The 26135-nt window shown below is 49.6% G+C and overlaps 1 protein-coding gene across 1 annotated transcript in view; it reads right to left on the bottom strand.

The window, feature by feature from the left end:
* Positions 1-8783: 8783 nt before the first annotated feature.
* ST7L (suppression of tumorigenicity 7 like) overlaps positions 8784-26135 on the bottom strand; it is a 28591-nt gene continuing 11239 nt past the window's right edge. Inside the window, exons 10-16 of the mRNA XM_064173715.1 lie at positions 24397-24469; positions 24123-24225; positions 19856-20006; positions 19652-19744; positions 16180-16319; positions 10001-10069; positions 8784-9285 (exon numbers count right to left, since the gene is read on the bottom strand). Coding sequence (XP_064029785.1) covers positions 10016-10069; positions 16180-16319; positions 19652-19744; positions 19856-20006; positions 24123-24225; positions 24397-24469 — 614 coding nt within the window. The 3' untranslated portion in view covers positions 8784-9285; positions 10001-10015. The remainder of the gene's footprint in view (positions 9286-10000; positions 10070-16179; positions 16320-19651; positions 19745-19855; positions 20007-24122; positions 24226-24396; positions 24470-26135) is intronic.

Consider the following 26135-nt stretch of genomic DNA (forward strand, 5'->3'; position numbering starts at 1 on the left):
GAAAAAGACCTCCTTTGCTTTTTGAATTTCCACCCCACCCCCCTCAGCTGGGCATGTTCCCAGGGCAGGAATCAGCCCCATGCATTTCTTCTTCCTGCTCACCTGCAGCTCCCACAGCCCCACGGGCTGGGGGCTTCCTGCCGAGTCTGCCCAAGCATCCAACACCCCTGGGCAGTCCTTCACAAGCAGCAGCAGGCTGCAGGGCATCTAATGGCATAGCAGTGGGTGAAGCAGGAGGTGCTAGGTTGCCTTTCAGACCTTTGCCATAAAATAAACCCAAACCAAACACCCAAATCATCACTCACAACTGGAATTAAGGTGACGAGAGGAGGGGGGCAGCAGCCACAGAGCTGCCCACAGATACAGAGAACAAACTCTCCCAGCACTGAAAATTCCTTTTCCCCTCAACATGGGCAAGCAGTGAGGACTTACTTGTCCCTGCTCACTGCAGCAGGGTTGGGCAAGATGACCTTTGAAGGTCCATTCCAACCTGATGGATTTTCTGATTCTATGTATTCTGCTTTACTTAGTGCCCAAATATTTTACAGTGTGGTCGGTCAGAAGGTGCCAATCCCCACACACAGACTCACTGCCCAAGGCAGCTGAACCTGTCCCAGGTAAAACAAGATTCCCCTCAGTCACTGCAACTCCTGAGCATATCCTGAGGCTACCAAGAGCTGCCCCCTGCCCTGGGCAGGCTCTGCTCTGCCCTGCTTCCTCCCTGACCCTAGCAAAGTGCTGTCAGCTTTCCTCCTGTTGTGCTGCTGGGCAGGTGAGGACACTTTCCACGCTCAAAGCCTATGTTCATGAAAGTTAGAAGCTAAGAACAGCAGGAAGAACAAGCCCCCAGTGACACCCACACATCCATGCTTTGCCTGGCTCTGCTCTCACATCACTGCTGCTGCTGCTGGGGCCACTGGGGAAGCTCCCCAGGTACTCAGGATGTCCCTCAGCAGCAGCCAGATGTGTGGGCAGAGGGAGATGAGCAGCTCCATGGGCGAGGTCTGAAGGAAGGTCAAAGTAGCAGGATGGGATTAAGGCAAAGAAGATTATCCTGGTCCTAAGCCACCCCTCGGCTACTGCAGGCAGAGCATCTCTGAGCAGGGATTTCACCCAATGGCCCTAGGAAACATTCATTTAAGTGGTGAGAGAAAACCACTTTGAGAACTGCTTTGATGGGAACTGCTCAAAGAATGTCAAGAGTCTGCCATGGGCCAGATTAGAGCATTTTACTCTGTGCCAGACCACCAAGACTGCTCATGCAGGAACAAGACCCTCTGCGGAGCTGCTGCAGAGCCATGGACAAGCACAAAGGTGATGTTTTAACAGAGCTCTGAAGCCTGCCAGAGGAATCTCTCCTCCTGCTGCTTAACTCCTTCCTTACAGCTAAACCATCTCCCTTCAGCATCCAGTGCTGACAGCACGAAGGGGCTGAGCAGCACCTTTCACCCACACTGCCCTTGCAGAACTCACACTCGAGCTGGTGCTTACCTGGGAGGCTCTTGAGTCCCAGCCCAGGCCCTTCAGAGCCCTCTGAACCTCGAGGAGAGGCACTTCCCCGAAGCTCTGCCAGCAGGGATGCTGACAGGTGAGCTGGAGCCTGAGCCAGGCCAAAGGCAGCTGGGTCCTGCCGCAGCTCCTCGGCTGCTCTGCTCCCTCGTTTGTCTTCATTACTGCTCCACCCACCGTCAGCTAAGCACGGGCTGGGAAAACGCTGCCCCTGGGCAATCAATCCCAAGCTCCCTCCCAGAGCAGGACACGCTCCGTGGGCTGGCAGGGACCCGTGCCTGGGCACCCAGGGTCAGCCATCAATAAACATTCCTTCTCTCCAGCAGAACCAGTCCTTGGCAGAGCTGCAGGTCCTGCTGCTGAGTGACGCCTTAATAGCTGCTGCCACAGACGTCTTCCCCTTGCATGCGGATGTTGGACGTCTCCAAACAAAGGAGAAAGCTCCCCAGGGCAGGTTGTCTTGGGTTTGCTGGCTTCCCCTCTCCCTCTGTCACCATCAACCCACTAGAACTGGAGACCTTCAGCCCATTGCAGAGCAACCAAACCCTCCAGAGCCTGGCAGAGTGCACAGCAGGATGCCCTGCCCAGCTGCCTCCCTCCCTGCCCCAGCATTGCCAACGCTCAGAGGAGTCACAACGCTTGAGAGCAGGTACCAGGACTGCAGAGGCAGCCAGAGAGGCAGTGGTGGAGACAGCCCAGGAGAAGAGGAGAGAGAGAGAGAGTGATTCTTCTGCTCACTTCTTGGTCATTAACAAGCAAAGCATTATGCCTGGGATGAGAAACACAGCAGTGAGCCACAGCTAACTCCCAGTGCTTGTGCAAGAAGAGGTCCCAGTGTGGGCTGAAGGAAACCCAGACTGGCCTATGCCTTCCCAGCGAGCCCTACCGAGCTCCCCTGCAGCACACTCATCCTCAGTGAGCAGCTGTTTCCCATCCCAGAAGGTTTCTGAAGGCTGCAGTTTCCCAGCTCCTCTCCCAGCCCCTCTTCAGTCATCTGCCTCAAACCTGCAGGGAGTCTTTTGTGCAAGATCATCTTCTAATTACCCTCCTTGTCCAAAGCATGTCCAAACTCAAGGACAAGGAGCAGAATTAATTGCTTAATGAGCTTCTGAATAAATTACCTTCTCTGAAGAAGTTGGACAGGACAGAGGAGGAGGGAGGCAGCACTGGAAGCACAGGATCCACACCAGCCCAGGGCATTTTCTCTCCTGTCCCGAGCCCAGGTGACAGCAGCATCCCTCTGGGTGGATGCTGGGGTAGATCTGTTACACTTTGGAGCTCCAGCCATGGAGAATGTGTCCACTGCTCAGCTCCACCCCATCCTAAAGCCCCCTCATTGCTGCTGGGGACCCTTTCTGTTCACCATCCCAATCCTACATGGCAGGGCCTTTGCTGAGGCACCTGTGCCAATGCCAAGGTGCCCGGTGGAGTCATTGCTCTGCAGGACAACAGCTGGAGGGGGCATTTGGACAACGTTTGCACAATCTGTCAGAGGAGTTGTGCAGAAGCTTCCACACCCCACACTGCTGCAGCAGTCAGGGAGGGCTGCTCCAGCCAGCAGCAGGGGGTTCCTGCTCCGGAATCCCAGCAGATGAGTCAATGCAGGAGAATGCAATAGTCACATCGTGTGTCACTCTGCCTTGTAACTGATGACAGACCCCAGCCAAAGCAGAGCAGACACCGAGAGGTTCTCAAGAGAAGGGCCCGAGCTGAGGAGGCCACAGTGTGATTGCACAATTCCCTGCATCCACAGGGAAGGGAAATGTCCTTGGCCAGGAGTAACCAAAGCAAGAAGCTCCCCAGCGGAGGCGCAGACTCATCGCGGCGGATGCCCCCGTGCTGATGCAATGGGGGTGGGTGCTGTGTGGCCTTCCCTGGTGACCAGCCTCAACGAAGGGCCTACCAAAAAAATCACAACACAACAGTGGGAGCTGGAAAGGAGGAAAATTCCAAGCTTATGAGCAGCAGCAGCCCTGATCCCAGCCTGCTCCCCGCAGCGCCGAGGGCTGGGGCACGCAGAGCACACCCCAAGTCAGAGGCTCCAGAAAGGGAGGAGGGAATCAGGAGCTGGAGCTGGAAGCTGAAGCTACCTTTCCCCTCTCTCCACCTTTACTAAGAGCTGGGTGAATTCAGACCAAAGAAGACTCACAGAAGCCCACTCTGGTGGCTGCTGTCAGCGTGATCTGGTGTCTAAAGGCTTTGGACCTACCAGATGAAGATCAGAAGAGCTCACCTGTGACAGAAGAGAGGAGTCTGTCTGTCTGTCCTTCTGAACAGCAAGACAGAGCAACCTGGGCACTACTGAGAGGTTGGCAGAGCGTGAACCCCATCTGCAGTCTGCCCCTGCTGCCAAGGCTGCCCTCTGCTAAGAACACAGCACCAGTGCACATCTGCTCCTAACCTCCACAGCTGGTCCCACTCTGAAGCCTCAGCACAGCCTCACGTGGCCCCAACCACACACCCCATAGATTAGGAGCCTGGGAGGTGCATCTCCCCTCAGCCTGTCATCTCTGGGCAGGGGGAAGGGCAAAGCTAATTTATGGCTGGATGAGCCCCACATATGTCTCCTCCTCTCCAGGGGAGTTTGCTCTCCTGTTTAACCTCTTCAGCCTGCTGGCACTGGAGGAGGAGGATGCAGAGAGGTGCAGGCACTTCTCTCTGCCTCTCTCTCTCTCCCCCTCCCCCTGGAATCTTCCTCTCACTCTTGGTCCTTGGGATTCACCCAATGTTTCTCAGAAAAAAAAGGACCTCAAGACAAGTATGTATTTAATAAGCAGTGAGACAAATAAGCTCCAGTTATCCCAGCAGAATTACAACACCAGAGAACAATTTTCTGCATTCCTCTGAAGGCCTGAAGGAACCCAATTGCCTGCTCTCAGCCTAAATAGGTACCAGACACCAAGAGCTCCATAAGCAAACAGAGCCCCCAAAGTGCAAAAATGAAATAAGTGAAAAGCTTCACATTACACAGAAAGCAGCAGTTTGCACCTTGTTATTAATGGGCTTGACTCTGACCTTTACACCCTGCCTTGCTCAGAGTCAGGGATCTACGAGCCTTGGCACCCTCACAACAATTCCAGGATGAGGAGAAGGGAATGAAGCAGCCTTGGCCAGAGCTGGAGGAGATGATAGAATGGTTTAGGTTGGAAGGGACCTTAAGGATCAGCCAGTTCCAATCCATTGCCATAGGCAGGGACACCTCCCATTAGAACAGGTTGCTCAAGGATTCATCCAATCTGGCCTTGAACAGCTCCAGGGAGGTTGTGGAGCACAGAATCACCCAATGTGATCTTCCATCACATTGGGTGATTCTGTGCTCCACAACCTCCCTGGGCAACCTGTGCCAGTCTCTCACCACCCTCACTGCAAAGAGCTTCTTCCTAACATCCAGTTTCAATCTCCCCTCTGCCACTTTAAACCCATTCCCCCTCGTCCTGTCATTACAAGACCTTGTCAATGGTCCCTCCCCAGCCCTCCTGTAGGTCCTCTTCAGATACTGGAAGGCCACTCCAAGGTCTCTCTGGAGCCTTCTCCTCTTCAGGCTGCAGAGCCTCAACTCTTGTTGGGCTCTTCCCCCTAAGATCAGGAGAAGAGAGTAAATCATAGAATGGTTTAGATTGGAAGGGACCTCAAGGATCAGCCAGTTCCAACCCCCTGCCATGGGCAGGGACACCTCCCACTAGAACAGGTTGTTGAAGGTCTCATCCAACCTGGCCTTGAACACCTCCCTGGGCAACCTGTGCCAGTGCCTCACCACCTTCAACCTGTGCCACCCTCACTGCAAAGAACTCTTTCCTACCATCTAGTTTGAATCTCTCCTCTGCCACTTTAAAGCCTTTACCCCCTGGGATAAACCAAGAGCAAGAAGCAGTCCTTAGCCCCAGGGCTAAAGGTAACCCTCTCCATATGGATTTGTCAACAGCATGGTGGTAGCTGAGGGTTCTGTTCACACACACCCACCCACTCACCCACCCACCCCCAGCTTCCAAGGGTGGAAGGGCTCACAGCCTGGTACAGCACTGCAAGGCTCATCCCCAGAAGGCAGCTCTGAGGTGGTTCATGAGCTCATGTGAACCAGAGCTGGTTCAAGCAGATCCTGTCACCCAGACTCAGCAGCCTAAACCACCTCACTGCTGCCTTCAGAGTGGTGGCAAAGTTTCACTCCTTGAAAGCTGCTCAGTGCCAGGTGACCACACCTGGAGGAGATGACCTGAGGTATGTGGGCTGAAACAGAGTCCTGATCCACAAAGATCTTCAGACACTCTCGTTACAATCAGCAGCAAGAGAGGGCAACTTCCCCCGGGGGTTTAGTTGCCCAGTTGCCTCACAAACAAGAGCTGTCCTCTCTGACTACTCTTCCCTCTCCCCTTTGGAGATGACTTCTGGAAGTGGTTGGCAGGAGAAATGCAGCATTCCTCCTCCTGGATATTCTGATCCAAACTAATCTGACATGAGATGGAGAGACACAAGAAATAAGCCCCAAACCAAACTCAGCTCCTGCCTAAATGGACCCCAGGCTCTGTCACTGCTGTACAACACACACCTTAGCAGCAGGCAAACAAATAAAGGCTGCTGCTCAGGGGCCTGGGCTTTCACTGGCTGCTCTGAATGGAGTGAGAAGTTGAGGAGTCTGCTAACATCACACACAGCTCCCAGGGAAAGGCTTTTGCCACCTCAGTGGCTCCAAGGTCACCCTGGGGCATGTTTCAGGGCAATGGCAATGTTTGTCCGCCCCGAGCCAGAACTGCCACTTCCATCTGCACACATGGCTGTAGCTTAATCACAGCTGGCTGTGTATGGGATCACTGTGGGGTGAACCAGGTGGTAAGGCCCTGCTTGGCACATGGCTGCTCCTATGGAGCCTGAAGAATCCTGCTAGGAAATCCAAGCCAAGCTCCTCCTCGCCCAGGCACTGCTGGCACTCCTGGAGGCAGGAAGGGTTTCATTTCAGCGCCCGCTGCCAGCCTGCTTTCAGCAGAAGCCCAGCCCCTTGCTGTTCCTGCTGTGTCAGGGGAGGACAGTGAAAGAAAGCAGCTCTTGGGATGATACATGGGAGGCAGCCCTTCATTTATAACCCCACACAAAGGCTGGACAGTGTTCAACTCTCAAAAGCATTAGGTCGGTTACCTTACGGGCCCCCGCGGAGCAAGCAGCGAAACTGCAGGAACACAGCACAGCAATTAATCAGCAGGATGAGCCCAGGGTGAGCAACAGCCCCAGTGACACACATGCAACTGGGAAAGCAAGCTGAGAAAACTACCTGCTAGCAGTTAAGCAGCCCAGAACAATTTGGTAGTACCTTTCTGCAGAGCTCCTCAATGAACTCAAGTGTTTGACTTGGATGAGAGCCCAGGCAGCAGGAGCATGCAGCGGAGAGCAGCACTGGCACTGCTGCCTCAACACATGTTTCCTCCAGCCAGGCTTACAAACAAGCTACACCCACACGAGGTGCACAGGTGGCTCCACAGCACTGTGTTTACAAGGTGAAGGAGGATTTGAAACCACAAAACCTCATTGTCAGTTCTCCTGTGTCAAGATCAATTAGAGGTCACCTCCAACGAACTGAAATTGAGTGAGTTCAGAGAACAGAGGTAGGCTACAGCAAGCTGCTTCCATAGGAGTCAGGAGCTAGAGTAATTCCCAACACCTTTGGAAGTCTATGTCCCAGCTTGCCCCAACCCTTCATGACCACCAGTGAAGGTCATCCAGGTGGACTCTCCCAGGTTAGCACGGGGGGAGGTGTGTTTAGCTGTAAAATGTAGATGAAGCACAACACTCCACCTGCTCACATCAGCATTTCTCCACCAGCCTGTGCTGTCCTTAGCACTTCCACCTCACAAAGCCTTGGCTCTGCCTCCTCCATGCTGAGCAGCAGACCTGAACCTGAAAGCTGACATCATTCCAACAAGGGGGGAGTGGGAATGGAAGTCACACCAGTGACCTCAAACCCCTTGGCTGCCACAGCCATCTTCTCACCTCTGCACTAAACAAGCCCCCGTGGCTGGGCTGTGTAGGAAGTGAAGCCTTTGAAGCGCCTCACGTCTCAGCTCTCTTCAAGTCCTGACAAGAACAGGACTTTGGACTAATGCTTGGAAGGTCAGATCTGCCCAACAGACCTCCCAAGCAGGTATCACAACCACTGCTGGCAGTTTCAGAAACCAGCCTGTTCTGAAGGTAAAGCACTTAAAAGACAGAAGAGGCACAACAAAATCTAACCAGAACAGCAACCAGAGGACTGTGATAAGAGCAGTGATAGGACGTGGGGGAATGGATCCAAGCTAGTGGAGGGTAGACAAAGATGTTATAGACAGATAAAGACATAGATGTTACAGATACAGGTTAAGATAGATGTATCTATAAATATATAGATGCTATAGATATAGATGTATGTATACAGATGTGGAAGTTCTTCACCATGAGGGTGGTGAGACACAGGACATTGCTCAGGGAGGTGATGGAAGCCTCATTCCCTAGAGGTTTTTCAGGCCAGGCTGGATGTGGCTCTGGGCAACTTATTCTAGCAGAAAGTGTCCCTGCCCACAGCAGGAGGATTGGAACAAGATGATCCTTGGGGGGGTCTCTTCCAACCCTGACAATTCTGTGAGTTCATGCCACAATCTTCTCACCTCACAGAAGCCTGGAGGACAGAGAGGCAGCAGGTGACCAGCAGGACTAGGGAGGTTATTCTTCCCCTGCACTCAGCACTGGTTAGGCCACACCTTGAGTGCTGTGTCCAGTTCTGGGCCCCTCAATTAAAGTAAGATGTTGAGATGCTTGAACGTGCCCAGAGAAGGGCAGCAAGGCTGGGGAGGGGGCTGTGAGGAGAGGCTAAGGGAGCTGGGGGTGTGCAGCCTGCAGAAGAGGAGGCTCAGGCCAGAGCGCATTGCTGTCTACACCTACCTACCTGAAGGGAGGTTGTAGCCAGGTGGGGTTGGTCTCTTCTGCCAGGCACCCAGGGACAGAACAAGAGGACACAGCCTCAAGCTGTGCCAGGGGAGATACAGGGTGGATATTAGGAAGAACTTCTTCACAGAGAGAGTGATTGGCATTGGAATGGGCTGCCCAAGGAGGTGGTGGAATCCCTGTCCCTGGAGGTGTTTCAGAGGAGGCTGGATAAGGCACTTGGTGCCATGGGGTAATTAATTAGAAGGGTCAGGTGCTAGGTTGGACTCGATGATCCTGGAGGTCTTTTCCAACCTGGTTAATTCTGTGACTGCCTTTGTCTGCACACCAGAATCTGTATGCAGACACTTAAGAAAAGAGCAGATTCAATGTGTTAAGAAGCAGCCTTTTAATAAAGCAAGCAGGACCACACTTTGCTGTTAACAAATACTCTGGAAAGGGCTTATAAAATCCCATCTAAGCCAACTAGCTGTGCATCTGCAGCTGAGGAGGAAGTGTCAATGCTCCAAACATCTGCTCTGCTTGTGTCTTCTCTTTTCTTACAGAGGAACTATCAGCTTCCAGTTGCACAAGTGACTAATGAGAGCAAGAAGGTATTGCTCAACAAATCTATCTTAGATGATTACAGACTGAGCCCAAAGAAACCCACACATTAAGCACCAGTACCAACGTGGAAGCTTGCCAAAGAGACCAGCTTGAATGGCAGAGCTTTCTTCCTGACCCCCACCCCATGTCTATGGGTCAGCTAACCAGCTCCTGAGAACAACAAAACAGACTCCAGTCACCCTGGAGTCAGCTGGTGCCAGAGACTGGACAGCAGAAGGACCTTGATGTTTTCCATAACGAAGCTGATGGGTGAAGAGTCTCAAAGCACTGGAAGAAAAAAGCCAAAACAACAAATTAGCTCAGTTCCAAACCCAGCATCCTTTGACAGACTGAAGGTATGAACACAACACCCCCAAGAAGGCTACCATCCTCTCAGTGCTGATGCCATCAAGTGAGCTTGTAGCAAACATCAACTATTGGCCAAGGCACACAAAAGTCACAAACCCCCTTTGGAAGCCCCAGCTCCAGCCTTGTCCACTCTAAAGGGTTAACCTTCCTGGGAGTGGTCTGAACCTGACCTCAGGTGTAGTGGTTTGCCCACTCCCACTTCCTGTCTATACTCCCTACAAAGACAGAGGAACTTTCTCTTTCTTTCTCTCTTTGCCCTCCCTGCCTGCCTGATAGCACCACCCTTGTCCCTGCTGCTCCTGTTTTACCACATGGTGGGACCACCACTTCCTGAATCTACCTCCCTCCACTGCCATCAGCCTGGTTGTATATATATATTTGTACCTTGTTTCCCTTCCCAACACCTCTTTGTAACTCCCCTAACCTTAAATTAAACACCTTTTAGTTAAAGCTTTTCCTTTTAACCTCCAAATCAAAGCAAGACGACTCTTTGGCTGCTTTACCCCTTTCTCCTCTCTACATCTAATTCCTTTCTTTCCAAAAGGGGGAGAGGGGAAAGCATCCTATTAATGTATTGTTATGGTAGGTGTTTGAGTCTCTGGGAGGCTTGAATCAGACCATTACATCCACTCACCCCTGGTACAGTCGCTCAGCTGGAGGCCAGGACACTGGGAGCACTCACAGGCCACAGCACCCGCAGCACCTAAGCAGAAGCAGAGGGGTCAGGATGGTTCCTCCCTGCACCACAGCTCTCCCAGCTGCTCCAGATACTGTGGAACAGACTGAGGGAGCAGAGAGATGTATTTATTAGATGTTTAGCCATGGATTTCTTAAGCCATACACTCAGACAGGTGAAAACTGAACCCACAGAGGTTATGGTGGAACCCATTCACAAAAATCACAGAATCAGTCAGGGTTGGAAGGGAGCACAAGGAGCAGCCAGTTCCAACCCCCCTGCCATGGGCAGGGACACCCTACCCTAGATCAGGCTGGCCAGAGCCTCATCCAGCCTGGATCATCCAGTTCCAACCCCCCTGCCCTGGGCTGAGACACCTATCAGAGTAGGTTAAGCACATCCAGGGGACCCATTTTAATTCTGCACCATTCAAATCAGCAAACTGCATTTCTCATTTCATTTTTTAGGGTGATTCAGGGAGGTTTTTTTTCCTAATTGAAAAAAAGAAAGAGAACAAACCAACCTGCTGTTCTAGAATCAGACTCATGCTGCTCCTCCTCAGCCCCATCCCCCCCCCTCCCCTTAGGACTCCACCAGGACTCAGCTTATCCTCACGCAAACCTCTCGTTGCAGGAGGCAGCAATGACAGGACTCATTTACTTTGAGGGTTTTACTTTGGCCCTCCTGGCTTCTATCATAACCTCAAATATTACATTCAAAAAGGCTTTTAAAAACCAGAACACTGGCAGCAGGGCAGGAGCTTTTCTCTGCAGCCAGCTTCTTCCCTGCCTCTTCGCGTGTGGCACCTTCCCATTAAGTGCATGAGTTAAGATGTAGATTAGCAAGGCAAGAAACCTTTGCCCTTGGCATCCACACTCAGCTGTGACAGGAAACTTCAGGCTTGCCTTTTTTTTTCACCCCCCCCACCCTCCCTCCTATGAAGTGTAGAACCACTCACTGCACATTGGCAGGGAAGTGCACATCTCCAAACTATACACATTTTCTCTTAGATAAGCAAAAGACTCAAGTGTTTATAAATATGAAAAGTTCAGCAGCTGGCTAAAAAAAAAGTTAATTCTCCAGTCTCACTTAATGAGCTTTTGGGGGGAAAGTGGTAGGGGGATTTGTTCAGAAAGCAAAGCAGAGCATCCCAGAAAGCAGGACTCGCCAGACAGGGCTCTGTTTAGTCCCATTTTCTCTCTCTGGATGGCTGCTATCAGCAGAATGCTGTGGAATCCTTTGACAGGGAGCTGGGAACAGCCACAAAGAGGGGGAAAAAATGTTTGCTCCTGATCTTGCAATCATAAATAGGCCAATATTTAAGTCCCATGACTTCTTTCTTTGTTGTGAAAACATCAAGCCATCCATATCAAAAGGCCTGGGAACAAGGACTGGCAGGATCCTGTCCAATTCCCTGAGCAGGGAGGATTCAGCAGCAGCACTGCCCCAGGATTTGTTCAGCCCTTTAATAGGACCTGAGGCTGCTCCATTCCAGTAGCAGAAGGTTAAAGTAGGATTGATTTGCAGGGGAGGTTCAGCCTGGTGGTTGTGATCAAGTGACCTTTCAGTATCTGGAGGGGGGTAGAAGAAAGCTGGGGAGGGGCTTTTTAGGATGTCACTTAGTGATAGGACTGGAACAAAGCTGGAAATGGGGAGAGTCAGACTGGATGTTAGGAAGAAGTTCTTCAGCATGAGGATGGTGAGAGCCTGGAATGGGTTGCCCAGGGAGGTGGTGGAAGCCTCATCCCTGGGGGTGTTTAAGGCCAGGCTGGATGAGGCTGTGGGCAGCCTGATCTAGTGTGAGGTGTCCCTGGGCATGGCAGGGGGGTTGGAAGTGGATGATCCTGAAGGGAGGCTGTAGCCAGGTGGGGTTGGGCTCTGCTGCCAGGCAGCCAGCAACAGAACAAGGGGACACAGTCTCAAGCTGTGCCAGGGCAGGTCTAGGCTGGATGTGAGGAGGAAGTTGTTGGCAGAGAGAGTGATTGGCATTGAAATGGGCTGCCCAGGGAGGTGGTGGAGTGGCCGTGCCTGGAGGTGTTGCAGCCAAGCCTGGCTGGGGCACTTAGTGCCATGGTCTGGTTGACAGGTTGGACTGGATGACCTTGAAGGTCTCTTACAACCTGGTTGGTTCTATGATCCTTGTGGTCCCTTCCAATCCTGATTCTATGATTCTAAGAACTTCTGAGCCAATTTACAGCACTGCTGTCACTGCAGCTCTCCTCTCCAGGTGTTGGTTGGGGGTCACTGGAAGATGCTGCAGAAGGAACTGTGCCCCACCACTTTCACCAGATGATGCAGAGCTACCTAGTCCTTGACCTATGGAACTACCAGCAAATAAAACCTGATAGTGCATGGAAAAGAATCAGCCCCTCCTGTCTGCAGTCACACCAGAAGCTGGTTTATGTAACAGCACTTTTCAGCTTGCTCAGTGAACTGGAAGGATTTTTGTCATCCCTTCTGTGAACCTTCTTCCTTCTGTCACTGAGACCACTCTGGACAGCAGCTGCTTCAGAAACAGGGCTGGGCTGATGGTCAGGAACAGTGGCTCTCTGGGAGATCAGAAACCCAACTGAGACACAGCAAGGCTGAGCTCTTACCCGCTGCAGGTCACAGATTGCATCAGGTTGGAAATGACTCTCAAAGGTCACCTTGTCCAACCCCACTACACTCAGCAGGGACATCAACTGCATCAGGTTGCTCAGGGTCACATCAAGTCTCATCTGAATGCCTCTGAGGACAGAGCCTCAACCACATCCCTGGGCAACCTGTTCCAGTCTCCCTCCTAATGTCCAATCTACACCTCCCCTGCCCCAGTTTCAAACCATTGCCCCTTGTCTTATCATCACAGCCCCTTCTAAACAGTCCCTGCCTTTCAGATACTGAAATGCAGCTCTAAGATCACACAGAGCAATACCTGCCCTCAAGCAGGGGCTCACACAGAGACCTTCCCTTCAACAAAGGGCACCACCAGCCCAAGCTGCTCACACAGAGACCTTCCCTTCAACAAAAGGCACCACCAGCCCAAGCTGCTCACACAGAGACCTTCCCTTCAATGAAGGGCACCACCAGCCCAGGCTGCTCAACACAGAGACCTTCCCTTCAATGAAGGGCACCACCAGCCCAGGCTGCTCAACAGAGACCTTCCCTTCAATGAAGGGCACCACCAGCCCAAGCTGCTCACACAGAGCCCTTCCCTTCAATGAAGGGCACCACCAGCCCAAGCTGCTCACACAGAGACCTTCCCTTCAACAAAAGGCACCACCAGCCCAAGCTGCTCACACAAAGCCCTTCCCTTCAACAAAAGGCACCACCAGCACAAGCTGCACAAGGGCTAACAGCCAGAGCTGCCTCTAAGGCGACACAAAGCTCTACCTGCCCTCCCAGCACAGGCTCACAGAGACCTTCCCTTCAGTGAAGGGCATCACCAGCCCAAGCTGCACAAGGGCTAGCAGCCAGAGCTGCCTCTGCTGAGGTCTGTGCACGCTGAGCCTTTCTGCCAGCAGCAGCAGCAACCCCTAGTCCCTGCAGCCCCTTCCACCTGTGCCTGCCACCGGCAATCCCTCCGGCGCCGTGCAGCAGGCACCCGTGGCAGGAGCCTCTGCTGCTGGTGTAGCAGGCTGTATACATTGGAACCAGCAAATGCTTCACTGTGATTTTTGGCCACTTGGAGTATTTTTAACCATTTGCCAAGGTTTACTCTGTGATTTATTATGGAGGAAACAAACTCAAGCACTAACAAACGGAAATATGTAAACTCAGACTTCTCAAGTCAATAGAAAGGTATTCAACTCCTTCAAGCCCTTCAGAGGTTGCAGTTTGCTCTAGATTCAACTGCTGGGCACAGGAGCTTGATTAAGGAGACTGAAATCTAATTTGAAGTGGTCAAAATTCAGTTGATTAGGGATTTGGAGTGAAAAAAATCCCCAAATGCACCACACTTTGCAGTTGTCATTCCTCAAGGAGTGCTCTAAATCTGTTTGGGATTCAACAGTTGGGGGTGGGGGGGGAGGGTAAATATTTTTGGCAGCATTTTTTCCCACCAAAGCCAAAACACTCCAGGTGCTCTAACACTGAGAATTTTATTAACTCAAATTGCTGTGTATTAAGTTAAAAAACACATTAAAAGAACCTTTGAAATAATGAAATGCAAGGAGGGGGGGGGAAATTCATTTAGAAAGCTGAAAGGAGTGAAGCCTCCTGCAGATTTAACACTAGATACTAATTTAGAGTATTCTTGGGGGCAGAGAGGGGGGTGGCATTAAAGAGAAGGCAAATTTCTAGTTTCAGTATGAAAATTCAATTAGATGCCTCTGCCACACACCTCCAGACACCAGAGAGAAGCCTCAGAAGGTGTTAGCAGCACCTATGTTACAATACCCAAGCCAAGGTTTCCTGGGCTGCATCCAAAGCAGCAGCATGAGGGAGGGGATTCTGCACCCCTGCTTTGCTGAGACCCCACCTGGAACATTGCATCCAGTTCTGGTGCCCCCTAGCATAGAAGGGGCATAAAGATGCTGGTGTGGGTCCAGAGGAGGTCATGAAGAGGGTCAGAGGGCTGCAGAATCCCCTCCATGGGGACAGGTTGAGAGTTGAGGTTGTTCAGCCTGGAGAAGAGAAGGCTCCAGGGAGACTTTAAAGCAGCCTTCCAGTACCTGGAGGTGTCCAAGAAAAGCCTGGATGAGGCACTTAGTGCCATGGTTTAGTTGATTGGATAAGGCTGGGTGCTAGGTTGGACTGGATGAACCTGAAGGTCTCTTCCAACCTGCTTGATTGTATGATTTTGTTCTATGCCACTGTGCAAATCCAACTCACTCATACAAAATCCTTTTCTTTTTCCTTTCTCTTGCTTCAAGAAACCCAGCAGAGAGAACCTCACCAAGCAACTCTTTGTTAGCATAACATTTGACCTTGTATCTCTTTGGAAATCACACAACTTTGCTAATGCAGCCCTTACAGAATTAACCAAGCAGATAGTCAGAGCCCAGTTACTGTGAACCCAGCCAATTGTGAGCAGCACTGACATTTGTCACTGGCATGGCCAACTACAGCTTCCCACATAAAGATCAACAGAACTTGTGCAAGTGAGGCCCCACTCTCAGACCTGCAAGACTTGGGACACTGCAGAGTAGAATCTCCAGCCAAGACAGAGCTTTTAGGACAAAGTATCCTTATGGAAAAGAAGGCTTTGCCTCCCACATCTCCATTACCTGTTGCACAAGCCTTTCCCCCTCTATTCTGACCAACAAAGCTGGCTTAAGTGATTCACAGAGCGTTCAGAGCTGTTCATTTGCCACTTGTTGTGCAGCATGGCATCCACAGCTCAGGAAAGGTCAGGTGAGAGATTGCCTGTGCAGAAGTGAGACAGCAGCTTCCAGAAATCAGGAGAAGATGACCAGGTTACAGCCAACAGTCGTGTTCACAGATAAGCAAGGAAAAGAAACCCTAAAAGGAGCAGGGCAGAGAGCAGGAGAACAGAGGTGGGCACAGCAGATACCTGCAGCACAAAGGGCTCGACAGCAGCCACAGGCAGATGTCTTTAAAGCCACCCACATCAGAAAGGTGTTCCAGACCTCAATCATGGAATGGTTTAGGTTGGAAGGGACCTTAAAGCTCAGCCAGTTCCAACCCCTCGCCATAGGCAGGGACACCTCCCACTAGAACAGGTTGTTGAAGGTCTCATCCAACCTGGCCTTGAACACCTCCCTGGGCAGCCTGCAGCAATGTCTCACCACCCTCACTGCAAACAACTCCTTCCTAACATCCAGTTTTAATCTCCCCTCTGCCAGTTTAAACCCATTCCTCCTCCACCTATCATTACAAGACCTTGTCAACAATCCCTCCCCAGTCCTCCTGTAGCTCCCTTCCTATCCTGGAAGGCCACTATAAGGTCTCCTCAAAGCCTTCTCTTCTCCAGGCTGAAGAGTCCCAACTCTTGTAACCTGTCCTCAGAGCAGAGCTGCTCCAGCCCTCCGATCATCTTCGTGGCCCTAATGCCTGCCACTGTCTAGTCTTCCAACAGGCACTCAAATAACAGACCTGTGCTCACTGAATATAGCCTCCATCCAGCAACGAGCCCCAAATCTCCCAAAGACCCCACAAGCCACTTAAGCAAGCCCCAGGACAGAGCCAACACTCACAGCTTTAGCAAACACCACCATCAGCTCCGGGAACTGGTGCGTGAGGAGGGCCAGCATCGCCGAGAAGGAGCAGAGGCCTGCTGTGAAGTGGATGAAAAAGGGAAGCTCCTTCTGGGGGTACACAGACACTTCATGAAATGCTGGAAGGGAAAAAAAAGAGATGAAGAACTTTAACATTTGGTACCAGAAAGCAGCAGCCTGCATTATTTACACAGTCTTGTAACTCTCTTCTAGTCTTGCAGGAGGGGTGGGAGGGTGCTCAGAGCTCTTCTGCAGCTTGGTAGGTTTCAGGACTTAAAACTCCTCCAATACTTTTCTCTACATGAAATGTTTGCCTTCTTTTATTAATAGTTACTACACCTCTCTCTTCTCCATCTTTTTGGTTTTTTTCCACTTCACAAAGTGAAGCATTTCATCAGGTTTAGGGCCAGGAGGATGCTCAGAGGCTGCAGCAGCTCTGCTGTGAGCACAGACTGAAAGAGTTGGGGCTGTGCAGGCTGGAGCAGAGGAGGCTCCCAGGAGACCTTCTTGTGGCCTTCCAGGATCTGAAGGGGGCTACAAAAATGCTGGGGAGGGACTTTTGAGGCTGTCAGGGAGTGCCAGGACTAGGGGGAATGGAGCAAAGGTGGAGGTGGGGAGAGTCAGAGTGGAGGTGAGGAGGAAGTTGTTGAGCATGAGAGTGGTGAGAGCCTGGACTGGGTTGCCCAGGGAGGTGGTTGAGGCCCCATCTCTGGAGGTGTTTAAGGCCAGGCTGGATGAGGCTCTGGCCAGCCTGATTTAGGGTAGGGTGTTGGGACTGAATAATCCTTGTGGTCCCTTCCAACCCTCTTTCCACAGGACAGAAGGAAGAGCTGTAAAACTCTCAAGCTGTCAAAGCTACCCAGAGCAATGAAAACCCCAATTCAGGAGCTTTCAACCCTCAGAAGCATTCATCCCATGGCCTGAAGGGAACAACACATCTCTCCTTCCTGTAAGAACCTCAGCAAGGACAGAGCAACCCCCATGTTTTATATACATCTATATGGAGATACTTAATACTTTTCCAGGATCCCTGGTTGAGAGGCTACAGTAAATTCTTTGGGAGCAGCTGACAGAGCAGAGCTCAAAGAAAACAGTCCCAGGACTGGGTTGTAAATTCTGCACCTAGCAGCTCCTTGCAATTTCCAATCTGTGGTAACCAAATCAAAAGGAGGTGATTAGTGGGGCTGAGGGCTGGCATGTGGAGCTTTCAGCACTCAAGACACTACTACTGGTTAGTAGCTGGGGACCTGTCTGGTGAACTTGCAATTACTGGCTCTGAATAGCTGCAGCTCTGACTCCTACCCAGTGATTTGAAAGGGGTTTTAAGAGCAAGGGAAAAGATAGAGTTTCTACAGACCTAAGTGTGAAAGGTCTGCATGCTTCCTGACAAGCTGCTGCTACAGAGATACCAAAAGCCTTCAAAATTTAAAGTCAGTAAACAAAACAAGGAGAAAAAAAAAAGGTTAATTGCCTTCATTGGTAAACTGAAGTCTGAGGAGGAAAAAGTCACTTTCCCCTCCTGGTTCCTATTCCTGAGAGCTGCCATTGCAAGAGCAAGGTCAGCAGAAGTGCCTGGTGCTCTTGCAATTCATCAGTGGCAAAGTGCTTGGGCTTTGGTTTGCTCTGAAGTAGGTGATTTTGGAACACAATTAAGCAGAACATCTGCAGGGCTGTGCCCAACACCCATCAGAGCTGTTTAGTGTTAGCTCAGCCAACACCACTGATAGAAACACTCAAAGAGACCTACAGGAGGGACTACTGGCAAGGTCTTGTAATGACAGGGTGAGGAGGAATGGGTTTGAAGTGGCAGAGGGGAGATTGAAAGTGGACATTAGGAAGAAGTTGTTTGCAGTGAGGGTGGTGAGACACTGGCACAGGTTGAGGGTGGTGAGACACTGGCACAGGTTGAGGGTGGTGAGACACTGGCACAGGTTGCCCAGGGAGGTTGTGGAGCACAGAAGCACCGAACGTGATCAAAGATCACGTTCGGTGCTTCTGTGCTCCACAACCTCCCTGAAGGTGTTCAAGCCCAGCTTGGATGAGCCATTGAGCAACCTGTTCTACTGGGAGCTGTCCTTACCTATGGGAACTGCATGAGTTTTGAAGTCCCTTCCAACCAAAACCACTCCAAGATTCCATGAAAGACAACTCCAAACATTCAGAACCGTTTCAAACCCATCCCTTGCCAGGCCAGTTGAGGCTTTGCGAATCACTCATTTGGCCAATGTTATTTTTTAACAGATACAGTCCAAAAAAAAAACCACCAACAAACCACACACAACCAATTTGTCAGGATTTCTGGAGGAAGCACTGCAATAAAAGTGTTAAGATGATTTTATTTATGGGGAGGTTTGTGTTTAAAACCTAAGAGGAATGCGCGAGTGATCGCGTTGAAATAGCTGCAACGTGTTGGGTGTTTAATTATGCTGAGGAGGTTACAATTTAGGGTTAGCTGCTAACCAAGGAATTCCTTGTGCAATATCCTGCACAAGTGAGAAATGAGTAATTTAAAGCAGTCTGGGGGCAAATTTCAATTACACATGTTAAATATAACTTCAGGGTTTTAACTCAAAACACGTAGGTGGAGCTTTCCTTTTCGCAGCTGTGGTCTCAGTGGGCTTGCAGTGCCCCTTTCCAGCCCACGAGATCCCTGTTTCTCCATCATGTAGAAGCTCACCCCCAAAAGGAATTCTATTAACAGGCACAATTAACAATCCAACTCTCATCTGCTCTTCTCACTTTCAAGAACCAGCCTTGCTGTTCTCAAAGTTGGCCAAACTTAGGCTGAAGTTTGGCCCTCATCTGAAGGACTGATGCTAGGGTGTCAAGCTGACAAACCTAGGGTGAAGGTTCCACACAGACACAGAGCCCTCATCTGAAGGGCTGATGCTAGGAAGTAAAGCTGACAAACCTAAGCTGAAGGTTCCACACAAACACAGAGCCCTCACCTAAAGGGCTGATGCTAGGAAGTAAAGCTGACAAACCTAAGCTGAAGGTTCCACACAGACACAGAGCCCTCACCTGAAGGGCTGATGCTAGGAAGTAAAGCTGACAAACCTAAGCTGAAGGTTCCACACAGACACAGAGCCCTCACCTGAAGGGCTGATGCTAGGAAGTAAAGCTGACAAACCTAAGCTGAAGGTTCCAAACAGACACAGAGCCCTCACCTGAAGGGCTGATGCTAGGAAGTAAAGCTGACAAACCTAAGCTGAAGGTTCCAAACAGACACAGAACCCTCATCTGAAGCACTGGTGCTAGGGAGTCAAGCTGACATTTACCACACACAGCCAAGCACTTTGGGATCAGCTGGGAGGAACACCAGCAAATAGCTGAATCACCTTCAAGGAAGCTCCAACTTCACAAGTCACAGTAAGATAAACAGAGAATACCACAAGCTGAACGTGTCCTTAAGCCTGTGTTTTATTGCCATGACTGCTTAGAAACCACTCACTTGGCAGCAGCTCTCTGTCTGCTGTCTCTGTGCAGCTCGGGTAGGGGTAGAAGAGGTGACCTTTCTCCAGTGGGTACGGGATCATCCTGAAGGCTGAAAAGAGAGGGAGTCACATCAAGTCTGAGTCTAAACCCAGCCATCAGCACCTCAAAGAGAGCTGAATAAAGGCAGAGATTAGTCTACTGTACAGAAAAAGATACTCACTGCCTTCCCAGGTACAGTGCAGCAGGTTGAGAGCTCCTTCTATCCTTTTCCAGTGCTGGAGATGGAAAAATGCATATGCTACTGCCTCGCTGTCCCCTCGCTTCAGAATATGCTCTGGAGGAAGCACCAAGCTCTTCATTTCTAGTAAATACTGAAAGCAAAAAGGGCAAAGCAGGCTGGGTCAGGTGGAATAGCCCCAAATCTCCCCAGCTGTGAAACAGCAACAATCACCTGAGGCACAACCAAGCACCTCGCACAGGGACCAACTGCTACCTGCTGAAGAGTGCTGCCAGGCTGGACTCACCCAGTGTGGGAAGCAGCAAAACCAGATCTGTGTGCAAGGCTCTTAAATTGGGGGGTTCATACACAGAGTATCAGGAGGAAAAAGGCATCTTCACCATAAGAGTGGTGAGAACCTGGAAGGAGTTGCCCAGGGAGGTGTTTGAGGTCCCATGCCTGGAGGTGTTTAAGGCCAGGCTGGATGAGGCTGTGGACAGCCTGATCTAGGGTAGGGTGTCCCTGGGCATGGCAGGAGGGTTGGAACTGGCTGATCCTTGTGGTCCCTTCCAACACTGACTGATTCTCTGATTCCATGTTGCAGACAGCCATCAGTGAGAACTACCAGACCATGTCAGACACCACCTTCTATGATCTTCAGCAAGGCAAAAGCAAAAACCACACTCCTGTGGCTCACTCACGGAGCAGGACACCACAGGTAGGCTGCCAGAGAGCTACAGCTTTAGGCTACCAAAACAACCCAACAAACCCAAGAGTATTTTTGCTCAGCATTTAATCCCTGCAAGTTTCCTTGCAGGAGACCAACTACCTGTTAGCTCTCAAGAACAAAAAGCAAACCAGAAAGCATCAATGCACTATGCAAAGGAAGCAGAACAGACCAAAAGGCAGGGAAATCTCTGATGTGGCTTTACCACAGTACCACAAAGACTCTCTGATTTCAGAATGCTTCCATTTCAGCCTTCTCCCTGCATCAAGAGCATATCTGATGCACAGAAAGGTCAAAGAAGGCAAGAATGAATCATTTTCCATTTCCCCTGAAACACTGGACATGCAATGTTTTCTCCATGGGTATTTGAACCTAGCCTTTTATAGACAGAGGAGCTCCTACACCTATGCAACGACAGCTTCAGCTCCACTGTTCACCTGTGGGTTGTTCTCTCTTAGCATCTAGGGTCAAACTCAATAAACAACCCAAAGCTAATCCACATCCTTTGATCAGTGTAGCTGGCAATTCCTTTGCCTGGCTCCCAAAGTGTAAGAATGCAGCTAACTCACTGATTTATTTCAGCAGATGCCACAAACTATGAGATTATTTACTAATCCAGTTTGAGGACTTAACTTTTCCCATTCAGATTCTTGAAGGAATGTAGGAGGGGTTGTGCCCTGGTCAAATAAAGCACATTTACTGCCTGGCTAGCTTCTTCTCTTAGTGCCTTGGGCCTGCACTCCAGAGGGTAATATTCCTGCTAATCCTTTCTAATCCTCTTCCAGGGTTGGGGTTGGGTTTTTTTTTGTTGTTGTTGTTGTACTTTATTTCTTTTTTTAACACAGTGAAGGATCATTCACACAGGGCTGCTGTGGGAAAATGGTCTCAAATATCTGACCCCTGACCTCACTCCTCTTGCTCTCTGCACTGCTCACTCTGCCACTACAGGGACCAGAAACACCAATTGGCAGAAGGCAGATTGAAATTGGATGTTAGGAAGAAGTTCTTGACAGTGGAACAGGTTGCTCAGGGAGGTTGTGGAGCACAGAAGCACCCAATGTGATCTTTGATCACATTGGGTGCTTCTGTGCTCCACAACCTCCCTGGAAGTGTTCAAGGCCAGGTTGGATGAGACTTATTCCAGTGCTTTTGGCAGGGGGTTGGACCTGGCTGAGCTTTGAGGTCCCTTCCAACTTAAACCATTCTATGATTCTAAGCCTCACACTGCAGGCACTGCCACCGCACACCTCAGCTTCAGGCTCTGGCTGTGTCTGTGCCCAAGTTACCACAAAGAGAAACATTCCACAGTCTGGCTGCTTTCCACATCCCTGTTTAACCACAGATCAGGCAAGGCATCAGTGGAGAAAAGATGTTGGGGTTTAGCAGATTGAAGAAAGTCTTTAGAATCAGTCAGGGTTGGAAGGGACCGCAAGGATCATTCAGTTCCAACCCCCCCTGCCATGGGCAGGGACACCTCACACTAGAGCAGGCTGTCCACGGCCTCATCCAGCCTGACCTTAAACACCTTCAGGGATGAGGCTTCCACCATCTCCCTGGGCAACCCACTCCAGGCTCTCACCACCTTCATGCTGAAGAACTTATTCCTATCATCCAGTCTGAATCTACCTATTTTGAGCTTTGTTCCATTTCCCCCAGTCCTATCACTCCCTGACATCCTAAAGAGTCCCTCCTCAGCTTTCTTGTAGCCCCCTTAAGGTATTGAAAGGCCACAGCAAAATTCTGTAAGGCATCCAGAGGATGACTGAAGAGATTTTTTTCACACAGGAGCAAAACATAACTTATAAACTCCTGATTGGAAATGGCCTAAGAGAAGCAAAGCAGCTGTAAAACGCTTCCCAACTTTCCAAACAAAGCCCAGTCTTGTAAAAGCAAAACTCAGAAGAAAGAGAAACAAACAGGATCTTATTTTCCTTATGCAAAAATAATGTTATGTGCAAAGACAACCACTGCCACAGGTGGGGGAACAAAGAGATTCCTGCTTTGCATCCTCCTCTCTTTTTAGCCCATGGGACAGAAGAAACTGAAAAGTCAAACCCCAAATTTTCTTTCCCTCTACTCCACTGCAACCCATTTGGGCAAATTACTTCCCTTGCTGCCTCTGTTCATTCTGCTTTGAGTGTTTCAGTGCTCAGCCAGAGGCAACACAGCTCTGCCACCTGATAAATTGGTGCTTCAAGGCAACAGTGGAGTAAAAAATAAAGTCATGATGCTAGGATAGGGATAATGTTAGAAGATCAAATTAATGCAATCTGGAATCAGTTTCTGTGGCTGGCTGCAGAAGCACAGCAGGCATTTTGCAAGCAGCACTGTGTGAAATGCTATCTAACTCCTTTTCCAAGGTGTATGAAGCTCCTGAAACAACAGGAGGGGACACCAAAGAAAAGAAGTTTTAGATAATGATAATGCATGATAATCTTCTGCCCCTAAAGGCAGAGGCTAAAGAGAAAAAAAACCTGTCTGAGACTGTCTGAAATGAACTTGCTGTGCTCTTGATCAGTCATGCACACAAGCAGCAATTTCTCCCAGCAATTAGCTTTCTCAGTGCACATTCTATTGGATTGGACAGGCAGACAGAGCAGAGCTGATGGTTAATTCGAGCCTTCACAGCGATGGGCACCACGACTCCATCATCATTTGCAGAGGATTAGGTCCAGGACTAAGCCAACCTTCTGCAGTCAAGGTTTCTGCAGTGGTTCTGGGAGTCACTCACCCCCACACACAATGAATTCACCCAGACTAGACTAAGCTATCTGGAAGCCAAGGAATAAAGCTTTAGACTCACAGCTTAGCACAATATACAAGCAGATATTTGCAGTATATTACAAAGCTTTACAGCTATAGGCAGTTATAAACAAGTTAAAGGTAATACAGAAACACAACAGCCCTCCCAGCAACCAGAGTGCCCAGGAGGGGCTCCCAACCACCCTTCCACCTTCTTTTCACCTCCCTCCCTTATCCCAGGTGTTTGTCTTACATGCAAGGTGAGTCAGAAGGATCAATAAGGAAGGGGGCTACAAGCAAAATGATTAGTTGGGTTATGTGCAGGGTCAGGCAGAAGCAGTTAATACAGCAGAAGCCAGAAAGAGACTCAGATTGCCTTATCTATGTCTGTGTCCTTGTTTTTATATGTCCAAGCAAACCTATGAGTGGAATAGAATCAACCACATTGGAAGACAGGTCTCACCAGGGCAGAGTAGAGGGGGAGGAGAACCTCCCTTGACCTGCTGGACACACTCTGCTTAACACATCCCAAGATCCCATTTGCCTTCTCAGGCACAAGGGCACATTGCTGCGCCATGGATGTTCCCCACCAGCACTCCCAGGTCCTTCTCCACAGGGCTGCTCTCCAGCAGTCACCTCCCAGCCTGTACTGGTGCAGTTCATTAATCCTTCCCAGGTGCAGGACTCTGCACTTGTCCTTGTTGAACCTCATTTGGCTCCTCCAACAGCAAGAGCGTAACAAAAAGATGGCTTTTGTCAGAAGACAGCAAAAAGTCACCCAATAGGATACAATTTTCTCACCTTTGGAACGTGAGGGTTAAATTCCACAGCTCTGTGAATTGCTTCCACGGCATTAATTTCTGCTGTGCTGAGCCCTCTTTTGGAAGCAGTTTCTGGGGAGAATCTGAAGAGGGGAAAAAAAAAACCCACCACACTGAGAAAAAGCAATAAATAACAAAAGCTAGTCAGGTGTTTCTTTTTCTCCATGGAGGATTTACAACTTTTAAACTCCTCTTACACAGCCCAGCCTAAGACCAGCAGCAAGCCACTGGTTCTCCCCACAGCGCTCACTCACCTTTCTGACACAGCTCTGGCTTTCAGCAGGGCTGCTGTGTAACATATTGCTGCTGATTTGGGCAGGCTGATATCTGGGAGAAAACAAAACAATTAAGCCTGTAAGATTTTAAGGCAAAACAAAACACCTTAAACCCACATCCTTTGAGCCTAAAAGGTTGTTACTTCAGGTTGATCAGACAGTTACACCTGGAAGATTCCAGCTCCGATGAGAAACTCGAGTTTCTTTGCAGAGGCTTCTTTCTGCTCCCCAGTCAGTCCCACTTTAGAATCAAAGAATCAGTCAGGGTTGGAAGGGACCACAAGGATCATCTAACTCCAACCCCTCTGCCATTGGCAGGGACACTCTACCCTAGATCAGGCTGACCAGAGCCTAATCCAGTCTGGTTAGAGCCTAATCCAGTCTGGTTAGAGCCTAATCCAGTCTGGTTTAACATCCACTCCGAGTTTAACAACTCAGAGTTGTAGTTAGATGGGAAAGAGGAATTATTTTTTTTCTCTTCTCAATGTAGCAAGAGACTGAAACTGAATTCAAAAAGCAATGCCTGAATAAATACAGCCTCAAGGACAGGCTACTTGCCCTGCAGTTAACCTGCCCTGTCCTGAACATTACAAAGGAACACAATAAATACAGCAGAAGTTAGGTGCCTTACGATGTAAAATGCTTTTAGTCACTCCTGTCTATCTGTCAAGAAGGAGTTAAATGTATTATTGGGCAGCATATAATTCAAGTGTCAAACAAAACAAAGCTTTAAACTAAGCTTCTAACCTTCACTTCATTTTACAAGGGTCTATTCCTCTAGTTTAACACAACCCTGAAGGAAAGCTTGACTAAAGCAGCTGACTAAAGCCACAACAGGACACAAACTAAGCTTCTAACCTTCACTTCATTTTACAAGGGTCTATTCCCCTAGTTTAACCCAACCCTGAAGGAAAGCTTAACTAAAGCACCTGACTAAACCCACATTACATAAGCCAAGCTTCTAACCTTCACTTCAGTTTACAAGGGTCTATTCCCCTAGTTTAACCCAACCCTGAAGGAAAGCTTAACTAAAGCACCTGACTAAAGCCACATTACATAAACTAAGCTTCTGATCTTCACTTAACTTTACAAGGGTCTATTCCTCTAGTTTAACACAACCCTGAAGGAAAGCTTGACTAAAGCAGCTGACTAAAGCCACAACAGGACACAAACTATGCTTCTAACCTTCACTTAATTTAGCAAGGGTCTATTCCTCTAGTTTAACACAATCCTGAAGGAAAGCTTAACTAAAGCAGATGACTAAAGCCACATTACACAAACCAAGCTTCTAACCTTCATTTTACAAGGGTCTACTCCTCTAGTTTAACACAACCCTGAAAGAAAAGCTGACTGAACCCACAACATTACAAGCAGGTAGATGAATCAGAAGGAAAATACAACTCCCATTTTTCTCCACTTCCACAGGGGGAAGGTAAAAAATAAAACATCTTGTAGGTTTTGTAGAACATCCGAGGCCAAGTTTGAGCTGACAATTACAGATTAGGAGGTTAGCACTCCACAGTACAAGTTTACTTTAAAAGCAGACAAAGTCTGGGGTCTAATTCCCAAGTACCACGTTGTGTATAGTCAGATGGCTCTTGTTTTCTTTGTAAATCCCATCCTGGGCTTGTCCATCACTTACTGGAAGTCTGGCTGTCGTGTCAAGCAAAACACAGGGGTGCTACAGAGAGTCTAAAGCTCATATTCATTTTTCCAGA

The sequence above is a fragment of the Pogoniulus pusillus genome, chromosome 39, assembly GCF_015220805.1.
Source record: "Pogoniulus pusillus isolate bPogPus1 chromosome 39, bPogPus1.pri, whole genome shotgun sequence".
Classification (NCBI taxonomy): Eukaryota; Metazoa; Chordata; class Aves; order Piciformes; family Lybiidae; genus Pogoniulus; species Pogoniulus pusillus.